This window comes from Dunckerocampus dactyliophorus, chromosome 2 (genome assembly GCF_027744805.1).
Source record: "Dunckerocampus dactyliophorus isolate RoL2022-P2 chromosome 2, RoL_Ddac_1.1, whole genome shotgun sequence".
In the NCBI taxonomy this organism is placed as follows: Eukaryota; Metazoa; Chordata; class Actinopteri; order Syngnathiformes; family Syngnathidae; genus Dunckerocampus; species Dunckerocampus dactyliophorus.
Window position 1 is genome coordinate 19,115,569 of NC_072820.1, and position 16,065 is coordinate 19,131,633.

The window sequence follows — 16,065 nt, forward strand, 5'->3', positions numbered from 1 at the left end:
AACACAAATGTATATACGTGACACAGCATACAACACTGAACATGTGTGATGATGGTGATGATGAAGAAGAGTCCTTACAGCCAGAAGCTTGTCTCCAATCTGCAGTCGGCCATCTTTGTGGGCGGCCCCACTCTCAATGATCTTGGTCACATAGATGCTGTTATCACCTGGGATGTGCTGGTTGCCCACTCCGCCTGCTATACTGAAGCCCAGTCCTGACAAGCAGCAGAAGCAGAGCTCCATCACACAGACCACTACAGTGGGCTTTTTGGGTGGGTGCAGTTTTTCACCTTTGGGTCCTTTCACCAGTTTGATCTCCATCACTTTTTCAGAGACAGGTTTCCTCCTGCGCACATACAGTCGAACCAGAGAACCCGCCTCCTTCAGTGCCTCCACAGCCCGACTGTGCGTCACATCGCGAACATCAACCTCGTTGACACGCAAGATGACATCATTGACCCTGAAGGACCAGAAGCACTCACTGATGTTCACATTCACCAGGTGGACACAAACTAATCTGCTAGTGCTCGTGTACAAAAAAGTCTCATTGAGCTTCTCTTCTCCACGGCACTAACCAAGACACCTGAGAACATCATTATCATCAGCAGCAGCAGTGGCACCCAGGTCAGCCGATACCGGGCTATTCAATCATGAATGAGCCAGTGAAAGCAGCACGCTGCCATGGGGGTTGTGAGTAACACACACCATGTCTTCCTCTCACCTGAGCCGTCCCTCTTGTGCAGCAGCGCCCCCCGGGATGACTTTGGTGATGAAGATGCTGGGGTCTTCACCGATGTGGGGGTTGTCTATGCCACCCGCAATGCTGAAGCCCAGACCCGAATTTCCCTGATGACAGCAGAGGTACAAGATAAAGTCCAAATCATTAATACATACATACATCAATTGTCAACAGTCACAAGATGGTCCATTAGAACCTTCCAGAATCTGCTGTAAGAGGTGTTGTTCTGAACTGCAGCCCACTTACCCTCTCCAATGTGATCTCCTCATACTCGTAGTCTGCCTCAGTTCCATTAACCTGCGCACACATATGCACACACACGCACAACAAACACAACATACTTCCTGTGAATATATTTACTATGAGTAAACTACATGTAGGTATACTTCCTGAGAGTATATTTACTATGGGTGTATTACATGTAGGCGTACTTCCTGTAAGTGTATTTACTATGATTGTACTAGATGTAGGTGTAGTTCCTGTAAGTATATCTACCGAGTGGAGTAGGTGTACTTCCTGTGCAGGGCGTGTTGTGTTTAGGTAACACACTCACGTAAGGGGGCGTGTCCAGACTGTCGGCGTTCACCATCACAGGAGGTGGATTGGCCTGAAAAGAGAGGAGATGACGGCATCAGAGGACATGTCTCAGATGGACAATAAAAACATCAAGTTCAAAGGTTGCACTGGTTAGAATGCTCCACCTCCTGGCGCAGTGACATCATAGTTCCAGTCCTGACTTACATGGCAACATGCAGAATAAAAGATGGAACTTGTTCACCCTCTTAACATGTGACTGGGAGGAGGAGAAGTCGTTGTCGCCCCCCACACTCCACGCGAGCTGCATAGAGATATGCCCCGCTCAAGGAGTTACGTGCTAATGGTTATCAGCAAACAGTAAAGAAGAATTGGATATAATTGAATGAATATTGGGGAATCTGGCGGACTGCGATTTGTTCATAAAACAGCTGCCCGTGAAGTGGTGAGAGGCGAGGAGCCTTGAACGTGCCATGCCGTAGGTCATTAGCTCCCCCGAAAACAACATCTTCCCATTATACACAATTCTTACATCTTAGAACACTTTCTGCCTGCCATTTTCAGGAAAAAGCAAGAAACGGGACAGAGCATAACAGCTGGACACCTAGCAAGTTCTTGAAGTTTTAGAACATCTATTTAGAAGAAATTTCTCGTACCCACCAAGATTTTAAAATGAAAGCAGGAATAAATTAATAATACACCAACCTCATGGTATGGCACTTACACATGTGCAAATGTAGGATTGGGCACCTTTAAATAAGTATCAGTTTGTCTTTGTCAACCTAAAAGCAGGATGAGGATGAACAGCCTTCATCACGGTGACCTCTATTATGAAAGAGCAGGAACTCACCAAGCCGCCAGCAGGAAGCGCTGCTCTGCTCTGCTCAAGAGAGGCCTCATGGAAAACCCAGTGTGGCTAAAATTAGCGTGCATTGACCACATACATTGATCCACTGGGCCACGCTCTGAGCAGCAAACCACAGAACTTCATCATTCCAGAGAATGTTCACAAACGTTTCAACACCACTCGTGCCTTGCTCCAGTTCAAACTATCTTTGGAGCAATTAATGCCATAAAGATGGGCTGGATGTAGATGAGTGAGTAAAGAACATTCTACCACAAATACATAATTTTCATGCATTCCCTGTTCCTGAGGCAATCACGTTTCAATTACAAGCGACCAAGTTGCAGAAGACATCCAACTAGGAACATTTGGAATGTTTCAGGCCAGCAACTTCACGACAGAGCAATGAGGTTTGTACCTTTAACCTCTCAGTCTACCTTGCCGTAGGCGAAGGGCACCCATGGAATCTCCGGACGAGTCTCCACTTTGGCTGTGCTCTTGGTGGGACTTTTCTTGACGCTGTCGCGTAGGTTGAGGAAGCGTCTGCGAGCACGGCAGGAAGCCGGCACTGTGCAGGCGGTGAACGTGGCAAGCGATGCGTGTACCTGTGGCCGGCCATGTTGGATGCCGTGCTGCCTGTGTGGACCGACGTCGACGCGATTCGGCTTACCATCGTCGCCGTTTACAGCCTTGGACGTGAAGGCCTGCCGTGCGGACATGGAGTAGATTCCCAATGTCGATGTTTGAAGTTTCTGGACGGTCACAAGAACACGCTGGCTCAGTGTGACACTGTCCCCTGAAGTGTGAGTGGACTTACATGTCAGCACGAGTGGGGGTGGTCCACCCACTGCATGAATAATCAATGTTTCAGGCACTGCGGCGTAGGAACGTGACAAGTGGAGCCGCCGCATGTTCACGTGTCTTTCATTGTCTAAAACGTGCATGTACCATTCATAGACTGCCACATCCTTATGACTGGACACCATTAAATAACCATGTTCTGCACGTTCCACATCTTCTTAGATAGAGGTCTCATTTCCAACAAGTATCATTCTAGAGCTTTATCAGGAAGTCAGTGTGTCTGCAGCGGCACCTGCAGGCTGCATGGTAACATCTCATGTGACACAAACCATCAAGCCATCAAGCTACCGTAACGTTCATAATTAGGGTTGTCCGATAATATCGGCCACCGATAATTATCGGCCCGATATTGACATAAGAATGTGATATCGGCCAACACCGGTATCATTTTTTTCCCTACATTGAAAGCTTATATAGAGCTTTTACAGTCAACGTCGCAGAATTGCCACATCAGCATCAACAACACTGAATCATGTAGTTAATACTGTGCCGCTCACAAGCCTGGCAAGAAGGACGGTAGTAACAATTTATTTCGCAAGCAGAGTAATGATAAGTAAATATCACACAGCAACGTAATAGGCAGATAACAGACAAGACACTAACAACGCTATGTGAGCCCTTAACATATAACTTAGCAGCCATTTACAACAACAGTACAGCAAAGCACACTCGAAAACAGGAAGTGCCGTTGTCAAAACCACACATGTAGACGCAGCATCGAGCGCCGAGCCTTACGTCAACATCGGCGCCATATTGGATGTGGCAAGGCTGCGCTGTAAGTGAATACAAATATATGTACACGAAGTTCCCTACTAACGAACATCCGACGTGCGAACTTTTGGAGATACGAACACAAGCCAACTAGTCTATATTTTCATGTGTTTTGCCTTATAAGCCCATATTTATACTGCTACATGCTTGACCAGCCAGCCCATATTTATACTGCTACATGCTTGACCAGCAGAGGGCACTGTGACACTGCTAATGGGACCAACAGCGGGAGAACAAGAGGAGGAGGAGGGGAGGCGGGGCGGAGAGATAAAGCTACATTGTAGCTGTATGATACAACCCGGACAGAGTGTGTGATTAAAATTTATGAAGAGTTAATAGGCCTGCTTAATTCTACACCACCCACAGAACACTACCTCTTTTAGAAGAGTCTAACGATGACGACGATTTGTCCTTTTTTTCCCAATATCTCCTCCAACTCCACCACAACGACGTATGCTCGACCACTCCTCTTCAAAGGTAAATAACATTTATCATTACATATTATTATATCATTTTTATTATTGTTTTTTTCATTAATTATCCTTGTTTAATATTACTACTGCATCCAAACTCATATTTACATACATACGCATATACTGTATATGTATACACGTACATGTAGTACCTATATCATTGGTAATATTACCTTTTCCCCTACTTAAGAACAATTCGACATAAGAACGGTCGTCTGGAACCAATTGTGTTCGTTAGTTGGGGACTTAGTATACTTACTTTCATAAAGCGTCTTTCTACAAAAAAATTAAAGTTAATTCCTCTTGTTTGTACATTCACACACACACTAATATACTTGGGGGAACAGTTTGGCACCAAAAACAATGTATTTGAACTTCTCATATGGCTAAGATAAGAACTTTATTGATCCCATTGGGTAGTTTTAATGCAATAAAATATGAATATAAAATAAGAACATGAAAGTTATCAATCAAAATACTAATCAGCAATTTTATGTATTTTAAACAATACCCCTTTAACTAAATTAAATCTTTCGGAAAATAAATCAAGGCACAAGAAACACAAATGTATTCTTATATAAAATATGTAATACATGAATTATCTACTCATAGATGGGTGGAGTAGCCAACAAAACAACTGCACTCATTTAAGAGTATTGTTACTTTAGAACAATTTTACTCAAGAAAAAGATATGTGATGTTACACATATCGGTATCGCTTGATATCGGAATCGGAAATTGAGAGCTGGACAATATATACACATATATCGGCATATCGGTTATCAGCAAAAAAGCCAACATCGGACATCCCTATTCATAACAAATATTCTGTATGACCACAACAATGTAAATGTGCTGTGGTGCTGAAGGAGCTGGGGGGGGGGACAGAAAGTGACGTCAAACATTCAGAGTTGAGTTTTAGGTGGCATGGGTTAAGGCCGCAACAGTAGCCCATTTAGCACATTAGGAATTACAGTCATTCCTTGCTGCATCGCAGTTCGAACATCGCTCCCACACTCTATCGCGTTTGTTTTTAAACTAATTAATTAATAAATGATCGCTGTTTGGTGGCTGACTGTGGTCTCTTATTAGCCAAAAAATATTGAAGACATGTTATATGTAGTATTCTTGCCACTAGGCATCAGTAATGTTACATTGATGTAGTGGTTGTCAGTTATTTTCTGTCATGCCCCCACTGGGTGACAGAAATGTTTTCGTGCCTCCCCGTGAACCTTTTGTCAGTCATGCAGTCTCTTTGTCTCGGTGGGTGGTGGTGTGGCCACTAGCATACACACAGAGTGCAAAAGAGTGTAGCCTCGTGAGGAGAAATGTAACGTATTAGAAATAAAATTAGTAGACTGAAATATATTGTCATATTTTTTCTTTGTACTTTTCTTACAAGTAATGGCAAAATCTCATCTCGTCCTCGTAGACACAATCTCGTGTATCGTCTTACGAACCGAGTGTCTCATGACAGCTCAATTAATATATTTATTTTAAAAATGTGATATAGTAAAGCCGCAAAAATTTGAAGCGCAAAGTGACGAAGGATTACTGTAACCAGAAAAGGCAATTTGTTTAGAAACTGTGTGTGAAAGCAGAAGAGCTGAACCTGAACTGAAATGCTGTATGAAAAAAATGTGGAACTACGGGAAAAGTGGGAATTTTTGCGATGTAAAAAGTTGTTCCATTATATGCTTTGATGTAGGAATGTTAATCATTTGCGAAATGTCAAAGTCGTAAGAATTCTCAGGATTAAAAGGCAATTTGTGTTACAGAAAATGTGTAATTTTGGGAAAAGTGGGAATTTTTGGAATGTGTCAATACAAAGCCATCATGTCCTCAATGAGCTGAATGTCTTCATGTCGTAATGGTTTGAAACAATTGAGAAATGTAGTTGACTGTCAAAAGAGAGGTGGAATAAGTCAAATAACTCAAGAATTTAGGTACAGACGAGTATAACATATGCATCAATCAGTGCTCTTCAACTTTCACACAATAACAGAATGTTAACACTCAGCCGACTGCTGAGTTTCAGCTATTGACTCACAAAGTTAGCTACATGCTAACAGCTCACTCCCAAAGTGGTAAATGATTGTAGAGTCAAGTTTCTTCTTGTGCCTTGCACAGCCAACTTACTACTCGTCTTGTGGCTAGATGGCGAGCACGTTCATGCACCCTAAACATGTGGAGGTCTGCAGGTGGACCACACCAGTCTGACTGGACAGTGTGAAAATGTGACTGAACGCTTGATGTTATTGTTACACAATGACTGCAATGTCGGTATGCTACATAGTGTGTGTGTTTTATGCAATAAACAGGGAGACGTGGGGTGGAGGGCCAGTGCTGCATGTCAGGAGCCCGGAGGTTGCTAGGCAACGCTGGGGAAGGCGTGTGCTATTGCAGGGCTTCCTGACATCTGCACACAACATGATGCTGCTGTTTATGCAGGAGAATGTTTCCGCACACTATTTAAGCACGATTGTAGCTGGTGCTGCTCCTCATCATCTCTGCTACACTTCAGCATTTACTGAAGATTCCGCACTACAGAACATCACACCACCTCACCTTTGAGATTCCTTTAAAAGGAATACTGCTAGCAACAGCACCAACACAGCGTGTCACAAGAGAGAGGTGTGTGTATCAGTTTGTGTAAGATGTGTACTTTGGATGAAAAGTGATCTGATGCCTCACATGACGCAGCAGCAGCTCTGCTCACCAATTTATTCTCCGTGCGTACATCCACCAACGACAAGACCGTCAACAGGCATGTATCATACTGACATATAACACACATGTAACACGCCACTCAGATGAACGTACAAGTGTTCTTCCAAGAAGGGTCAGTGCAGCACCTCCCCTACCTGCTCACCTTATTAAAAGGGAGAGGTCGGGGGGATGACCTACCAGTAGGCGGCGGTGGAGCCGCTTGGTGGTCCTCAGGGTGGTCATGATGCGGCGGCCCATCTTTTTGGCATAGCACACAGAGTTGAGCATGCTGCTTGTTGCTGATCCTGTGCGCCTCACTCCTCACTCCTTGAGCTGGCGGAGGTGATGCCAGCTGAGGAGCAGACAAGAGACAGGAGGGGGGGCCTCACTCCACCTTGCACCCCCCCCTTCCTCCTCGCCCTCCAAAGAGACAGTAAAATGAAGGCTGAAACGTCGAGCTGGTCCTCCTCTTTAAAGGAGGAGCAGATGGAAAAAAGTGAGATGAGCCTCTGAGAGCATGTCCATCTGCATCTGCCAGGGCGAGCGAGAGAGCATCGCTTTGCAGGCAGAGAGAGAGTGACAGAGACAGACGAAGAGAGATAGTCGTTTGTTCACTGCAGTATGAAAGCTCAAGCAGGTCTTTTCGCCACCTCCTTCAATTTATCTTCTTGTTGGCACACAAGCCACATGTTATTCTCTGGAGACTGGACCCTGACTACTGGATGACCTCCTGTCCACAAGGAGGACATTTTAGGACAAATGCGCATGTTCGGATCCAGGAAGTAAGAAGATGAGGACACACAGAATGTGACAAATTTAACACACTCCTGATTAAACTAGACCAGTCGAAAAATTGCAAGAATTTACATTTTCCACTGTTGAATCTTAAGGAGGTTCTAAGTAGAGCTTCACAATGCAAAAAGAAAAAATGGGAGAGAGACAAAAAAAAAAAAAAAAAAAAAAAAGAGTAAGCAACTTATTGCAAACAACCATGAACGTGAAATAGGCTGCTCATCAACTGATCTAAAGCCTTTAAAAACCAAAATCTTGACAAAAATGTGGATTCAATGTCATAAGCATCTCTCTTTGAACACAGTCGGATTGTTGAGCTGCATAAGCAAGGCCTCTTGTAGCGGTCCATTGCTGCTGAGGTTGGACGCAGTAAGACAGTCATTTTAAACTTACTGAAAGATCCTGAGGGCTATGGAACAAAAAAGTAAGTCGTAGACCCAAAACAAAAATTTCAGAGGATCTGATATCCGTCAAGACACGGAACGATCCTGGGGCCACAAATTTGCCCGTTTGGAATTTGCACGAGAGCACCAAACATGGGACATTAAAAGATGGGAGAATATGTTATTCTCTGATGAAGAAAAAATGAAACCTTGACAGTCCTAATGGCTTCCAACATTACTGGTATGACAAGAAGATTCCACCTGAGATGTTTTCCACATCACAAAATGGAAGGGGCGCCATCATGATCTGGGGTGCTTTTCCCTTCATTGCAGCAATGGAGCTTCAGGTTGTACAAGGGTGTCAAACGGAAGCCTGCTATGTGGAGATGTTGCAGGGGGAAACTGTCCACTCAGTCGCAAATGCATGCAAGAGTGTAGTACGCCATGGAGCAGAAAGTTTGCCATGATCGTGAGCAAGAGAGCTGGGCGGGGCTGGCGCACAACAGTGTACAATGCATGCACTAGATCTGAGCTGAGTGTAAAATAAAGTTATTTTACCCCAATGTTTCCAGTTATTTATTAAAATTAAAGTCGTTCAAGTCCAATGAATAGCTTGAAGTGGTACAAAGGTAGGTGCCAGAGGTTGAAAAAAAGGTAAGGTTACCCAAAACTGAAAAATAATGTGTATTTCAGAATTATACAAAAAGGCCTGTTCCAGAGACCACAAAATGGGTCAACAATTTAAAACTGTTCTGCAGAAATGGAGGTTGATCAAGCCTTGGCAGTTGGTGCAACTAATTCCTACACACACACACACACACACACACACTTCGCGTTCGCGGACATGGGCTTCTGAAAAAGTCTTATACACACAGGTGATGTTCTTCCCCAAGGTTACTTTTTTTTTTTTTTTCCTTGGAGGTGCATGTCACGCTACACAAGAGGTTTTGCAGGGGAAAGAGTGAGTCGGTGTAGCATACGCTGGTGTTTTGACACAGGGGCATAAATCCAGGTTTCAAAGACTGAACTCAAAACTGCAACCGCCGGGATCCAACAAAATGCGTACATGGGGACTCATCTATAAAGCTTGCATAAACACAAAACGGTGCCGAAAAGTTGCGTACACCATTTTCAACGAAAAGTATAGTACCTATAAAAACAGAACCTGGCATGAAAATGTGTGCACTGGTATGCCATTTTTGCAGCTGGTGTATGCACTTTTTGGAGACATGCCAAAAAAAAACGACAAACATTTTAAGTTGTGTGGTGAAATCATATGTTAAAAATAAACATACAATTGAAGCAAATAAGGATTTATCCATCATTGCATGAATACATCACACCGTTATTGACTTAAAACATTTGTGGAAAATGTTGCTATTTGACTGATGGATATTATTTGTCATTTATCATAAACACCATTACGCATGAGTGCATTGTATCCAGACTAAATGATAAATTAAAAAAACACAACGCAGCCCTTGAATACTTCATTTAATTTATAATCATGACAATATTATGTGTTCGATTAATATTAGTTAGGACAAACATTAGGTTGTCAATTAAATAATTCTAGGATTTAAGTTTAAGTAAGACACGGAGCTAATATGTCCTTAGTGCTCAGTTTCTCACTTTTCTTTGGACAGTTTTTCGTTGCATATGTCAAGTATGTCATCAATAGCAACATTTATTTGCCATGCAGTTTTTATTTGTGTGCACAGTGTCAGGGCCATGTGCGCAAACTTACTCTTTACTTTTCCGCAAATGATGGGGTTTTCTTTTGTTGTGCTTTGAAATAACACAACATTAGTTCCTCAAAAAATTATTAGAATATACCTAATATTTTGATGGTGTTAATAACATCATTAAGTTAAATATTTTTAAACTATCCATCTGGAATTACAGCAAGTAATTTTCAACATAACTACATCCCTGTTTTGAGTCTGTGCATCCACCTTTAGCCGTGATTCCAATACAATCAAGGCTCTTTAAATATGGACGCCACATTCATGAGTGACTTTGCATTGACCTTCTATGGTGAAGTGGAGGCGTGAAAAGGGCATAACTTGAGGCGGAGTAGCGTACACACAAGGTGGAAACTGTAAACCGCAAATTACGTGAATGTGTGCGTACAACACTTTTTATAGGTCTGAATATTTTTGTCCATATGCGCATTTTGGGTTTCTGGCATTCACAGACTTTTAGTCAGATTTCCACACACATTTTTATAGATGAGGACCCTGGACAGCAGCAAAGCGCACAAGCGAAAATGGGGACATGTTGGCAGGTCTGCTGTTCATCTAATCAAACATGATGCACAAGTATACAATGACAAGTTTGGTTACTACAGCAATAAACGTCATGCGAGGGTATGGGGGTGTTACCTGGATTGGGGGGTAGGGGTTGGAGGAGCAGGATGGGAGGGGGCTCTCCTCTCCATGAGGGTAGAGGGAGGAGAGTGTTGGGGAGGAGAGCTCCTGGTGGTTGTGTCCTAACAATGATGACCCATCAAAGACGCACTCCAGAGATGCCACCTGCAGGACACAGGCAGCAGTAAAGGCGGAGTCTCACAGAGTGTAACAAAAGAGAAGTAGCATCTTCACATGTCACCAAATAGATAGCTGTTGGGTGGCGTCACTGACGCCTGCTGTCTGTTTACAACTATTGTCCTCCACAAGGGGGCATCATAGCTCCATGGGGGCAGCCAGCCTGCACATAGTTGATGTTGTACTTCTGTGACAACAGCTACAACACCTAAGGTAACTTTAGATCAGGGGTCACCAATCCTCTCCAGGCATGCAACCCGCAAGCTTCAGCCAGGAGCCCAGTCCCCAAAACTCGGCCGGAGGTACAAGCGCCTCGCCCTGAAACAACAAGCGTTCAGCGACAAGCGAAAGAGAAAGAGAGAGAGAGAGTGACAGAGCGCAGCTATGTGACTGAGCACACATCAGTAGCTATTGCACATTAATACGGCTCAAAAATCTGCCATTGCCACCTCAAAATTAAAGCACAAATACACATGGACGTACACCTCCAAAAAAAAACTTCAAGCTGCGGTTCGTTACAGCTGACTGTAATGACCAGTTTCTCTCTCCTCAACCATCATCGCTCGCACACAACACAGAGCCAACAAGCAGAGTTGTAGTTCGCTCACAGAGCCGGCACCACAATCTCGACCAGAATGAAGATCCCCAAAAGTAGGGATGGCCAAAGTGCTACTCGGGGACCATCCGCGGTCCATAGCTCAATTTGTCATTGCAGCACTGCAGAAACAAAATAAAATTAAAAAAACAGCAAAAATGCTGCAGGAAACACGTCTAACATGTTTTGTGCACTTAAAGCAGCATCATTTGGCAGTGAATGTTAAATCTACAAGAAAGAAAACCAGCTTAGTGCAAACACCGATATTTTCAGCATATAAACAACCTCGAGCAAGCAACTCTGACCGGGCCAAAGCAGTAACACATGGTATTGGAGCATGTATAGCCACAAGATTACATCCATATTCAGTTGTTGAGAACTGGCTTTAAGTATAGTCAGGGAAAAAATGATTAGACCACCCTTATTTCTTCAGTTTTTTGTTCATTTAATGCCTGATACAACTAAAGGTACCTTTGTTTGGACAAATATAACAATGACAACAAAAATAGCTCATAAGAGTTAAATCTTTTGGCAGTACAATGCTATAGCTATTCATGTAAGAACTTAAGCGATTTTGGTTATTATCAAGAAAACCATTGGAAGTTGCTAGATAACAGCTCTTAAATTCAACTCTTAAGAGCTATATTTGTTATCATCATTATATTTGTCCAAACAAATGTACCTTTAGTTGTACCAGGCATTAAAATGGATCCATAAACTGAAGAAACAAGGGTGGTCTAATAATTTTTTCCATGACTGTATATGATTAAAGTTCTTGAACCTCGCTACGAAATACCATCCCGTCCTCACTTTAGCCAGACAGTTATACCAGCACTTTATGAAAAAGCACTTTATGAAAAAGTGATGTTGACACAAGCTATCACATGTGTCCGCTATTTCAATTACAACAGATGGTTGGACTTTAACTGTAATTTAACTGTAACTGTCCATTAAATTTCTCCACAATGTTTAAACAATTGTTTAAATACAACTGTTTATTTTATTATTATTTTTCTATTTAAAAAAACACAAGAGTATAATTTATTTGAATTATCAGCCAAATGAGTTGCTTTTATTTATTTTTAAAAAGTTCTGTTAGCATTTTTTTTTTAAATAAAAGCATTTTAACAAATTTTTTCCCTCCTTTTTTGTACCAAAAATTGACCGAACCAAGCACTTCAAGAAACACATATATATACTGTACACAAACACACACACATATATAAATACATACTGCTCAAAAAAATAAAGGGAACACTAAAATAACACATGCTAGATCTGAATTAATGAAATATTCTTATTAAATACTTTTATCTTTACATAGTTGAATGTGCTGGCAACAAAATCACACAAAAATGATCAAAGAATCAAATTCATTAACCCATGGAAGTCTGGGTTGGGAGTCACGCTCAAAATTGAAGTGGAAAAACACACCACCTGTTGTCTATTCCATTAGCTCAAAAGACTGTGAAAATGATTGTCAATCTGCGTTGCTTCCTAAGTGGACAGTTTGAATAATGGCGCAGCACTTTTGACTGAGTGTGTACCAGAAGAATGAGTGTGAATTGAGTGTTCCCCCCCTTTTTTTGAGCAGGTATATATACATATATACACACACACACTATATACACACGTACATATACACACGTGCATATATACGTATACATATATATACACACACACATACATACATATATACTGTACATCTATATCTATATATCTATATATATATATACAGTATATATCTATATATCTACAGTATATATCTATATATATATATATATCTATATATATATATCTACAGTATATCTATATATATATATCTACAGTATATCTATATATATATATCTACAGTATATCTATATATATATATATATATATATATATATATATATATATATATATATATCTACAGTATATCTATATATATCTATATATACACACACATCTATATATATATATACTGCTCAAAAAAATTAGAGGAACACTTCGAAAACACATCAGATCTAAACTGCGGGGAAAATGATCTTGAATATCTTTCCTGATAATAAGTGGGTGATGTATTAGTAACAAAATGATGCCACATAATTTGATAGAAATGAAAATGATCATCCTATAGAGGGGGGAAATCAAAGACACCCCAAAAATGAAAGTGAAAAAATGATGCAGCAGACTGGTCCATTTTGCCAAAATGTCATTGTAGCAACTCAAAATGATTCTCTGTAGTTTGTTTAGGTCCATCCGGCGCCGCCAGGTTGCTCCTCAGACTGTCCAGGAGCTCATTGATGCCCTGGTCCAGCTCTGGGAGGAGATCCCCCAGGACACCATCCGTAGTCTCATTAGGAGCATGCCCCGACGTTGTCAGGCATGCGTACAAGCACGTGGGGGCCACACAAACTACTGAGAATCATTTTGAGTTGCTACAATGACATTTTGGCAAAATGGACCAGTCTGCTGCATCATTTTTTTCAAGGAGAAGGAGGACTGGACTGTTGGCCAGTGGTCCAAGGTCCTCTTTTCCGATGAAAGTAAAGTGTGCCTTTCATTTGGGAATCAAGGTCCAAGGGTTTGGAGGAAGACGGGTGAGGAACAGAACCTAAGCTGCCTGAGGTCCAGTGTGAAATATCCACAGTCCGTCATGACTTGGGGTGCAATGTCCGGTGCAGGTGTTGGTAAACTCTGCTTTCTTAAATCCAAGGTCACCGCAACAGTCTACCAGAATGTTTTAGAGGACTTCATGATTCCTTCTGCTGAGGATCTGTATGGAGATGCAGATTTCATCTTCCAGCAGGACCTGGCCCCAAAACCTGGGGCTTCAAACACCAACACCAAAACCTGGTTTGATGCCCATGCCATCACAGTGCTTGACTGGCCAGCCAACTCACCAGACCTAAACCCCATTGAGAATCTATGGGGTATTCTCAAGAGGAAAATGAGGGGCACCAGACCCAACAACAAAGAAGAGCTGACAGCAAGCATCAAGGAAATCTGGGCTTCCATAACTCCCAGGCAATGCCACAGGCTCATTGCTTCAATGCCACGTCACATCGAGGCAGTGATTAAGGCAAAGGGATTCCCAACCAAGTATTGAAGATTGACATATCGTTTTCAAAGTATATTTTGATTGATTTGATGTGATCCTAATTTCTTTCTTTTTTTCCTGCAAAAACTGAGAAGTAAATGGTGATTTCTTCACAGTATTCTAATTTTTTGAATTCCTGTTTTCGTGGGTTTTATGAGCTGGAAGCCCAAATTATGTAAAAATAAACAAATAAACACTTGAAATCGTTTAAATTGTGGGCCCTGAATCTATAATCTATGAAAGTTTAACTTTTTGAATGGAATTACGGAAATTAAACAATTTTTCCATGACATTCTAATTTTTTGGAAAGGGTCTGTACACAGTTGTTACACAGGGTTTTTTTGTGTGCAATTTTATTTTATTTTATTTTTTTTTACAGCGTATGAATGCGCATTGTGTTCTGCGTCCTGATTTGCTAAGGGAGAACATGCATTGCGTTCTGCTTCCCGATTGGCTAAGGGACTGTCGGGACTGCATAATTTATAGAATTGTTCAATCGCTAGCAGTGTGGATCTTTAGTGCTGTATGTTTGTTTTTGTGCTTTAAGTTTTCTCCCCGACAAAACTCATAAGGTCGACGATATGACTTTAATGCTTTAATGATATGACTCCTGATGACATTAATGCCCTCATTGATGCCCACTCACAACCGCTGACTGATGGCAGAGATGACGAATCTACCAAGTGGGGATGAGAGAGAAGAGGACGAGGACGAGGAGGATGAACTAACACTTGATCGCTTGGCAACCATGGTGAGAATGGCCAATGAACTTCCAATGAGCTACACAAGAATGGGACCCTCTGATGTTTAATTCATTACAGTTCTCAAATATAATCGAAAGAGGCATGCCTGTTTATAAGAATATTCTGGCCCAGAAGAAAAAGAGCGCCAACAACTACATATATGTATATATGTATATACAGTATATGTATATATATAAATAATCCTGCCCTGTCATTTATCTTTCTTTCAATAAAATACAGTAAAAATAGGCAAATTTCAGACATGATAATGGTAATAGTTTCATATACAGTCAAACCTGTCTTAGCGGCCTCTTTTATAGAACGGCCACCTGCCTATAGCAGCCCCTGAAAAATCCCCCGCAGCAAATTTACATGTTATAGACCCTGTGTATAGCAGTCACCTGTCCAATGCGGCCAGCGGCCACCCATTTTGTCTCCCTTGGTCAATATCTGACTGCTATAGCGGCCAAATTACCAACTCAAGTAGAAGCTTCATGCACGAAAAAGTTTAGTTTTTCAATCAATGAAGCCGTCGTGTGTAGACTTTAATTACTGAGTCCTAGCTCAGTCACAATCACTCACAAGATTCACACAAACTGTCACTTGTTCCACATAAAAAAGCCGTCTTCTTTTGAGCTTGCTTTTTCCTGGTCAAACATGTAACTTTAAGAGCATTTGCACCAAAACATTACCGCAAAGTAGGCTGGGAACAGGACGTGCTCCCAGCGACACTACAATAAAAAAAAAAAAAACATACGCTAGCATGCATGCAGCAGCGGGAGCAAAACTGAGTTCGGTTGTACGTAATTGAAGTATTTTAGAATGTACTCACGTTATTTTTTATCAATCCTCATCCACAAATCCATCAAAGTCCTCATCTTCTGTATTCGACACAAAAAAAGCCGTCTTCTTTTCCGTTCGCTACTAGTCTGTTAACTTGTCAGTGTTATTCAGCTCCGAAGCAAAGAAGGAAACTTCTCCTGTTGCTTCTGC

The 16,065-nt window shown here is 41.7% G+C and overlaps 1 protein-coding gene across 8 annotated transcripts in view; it reads right to left on the bottom strand.

The window, feature by feature from the left end:
* The window catches only part of dlg1b (discs large MAGUK scaffold protein 1b), a 41,814-nt gene that overhangs the window by 8,141 nt on the left and 17,608 nt on the right, over nt 1-16,065 (bottom strand). For 6 of the 8 annotated variants that reach the window (XM_054767847.1, XM_054767854.1, XM_054767848.1 and 3 more), the window contains 6 exons: nt 10,491-10,640; nt 1,293-1,346; nt 986-1,036; nt 722-846; nt 291-460; nt 79-215 (listed from right to left, as the gene is read on the bottom strand). In XM_054767847.1, coding sequence (XP_054623822.1) covers nt 79-215; nt 291-460; nt 722-846; nt 986-1,036; nt 1,293-1,346; nt 10,491-10,640 — 687 coding nt within the window. The remainder of the gene's footprint in view (nt 1-78; nt 216-290; nt 461-721; nt 847-985; nt 1,037-1,292; nt 1,347-10,490; nt 10,641-16,065) is intronic. The other 2 variants (XM_054767851.1, XM_054767852.1) reach the window with 1 other exon arrangement.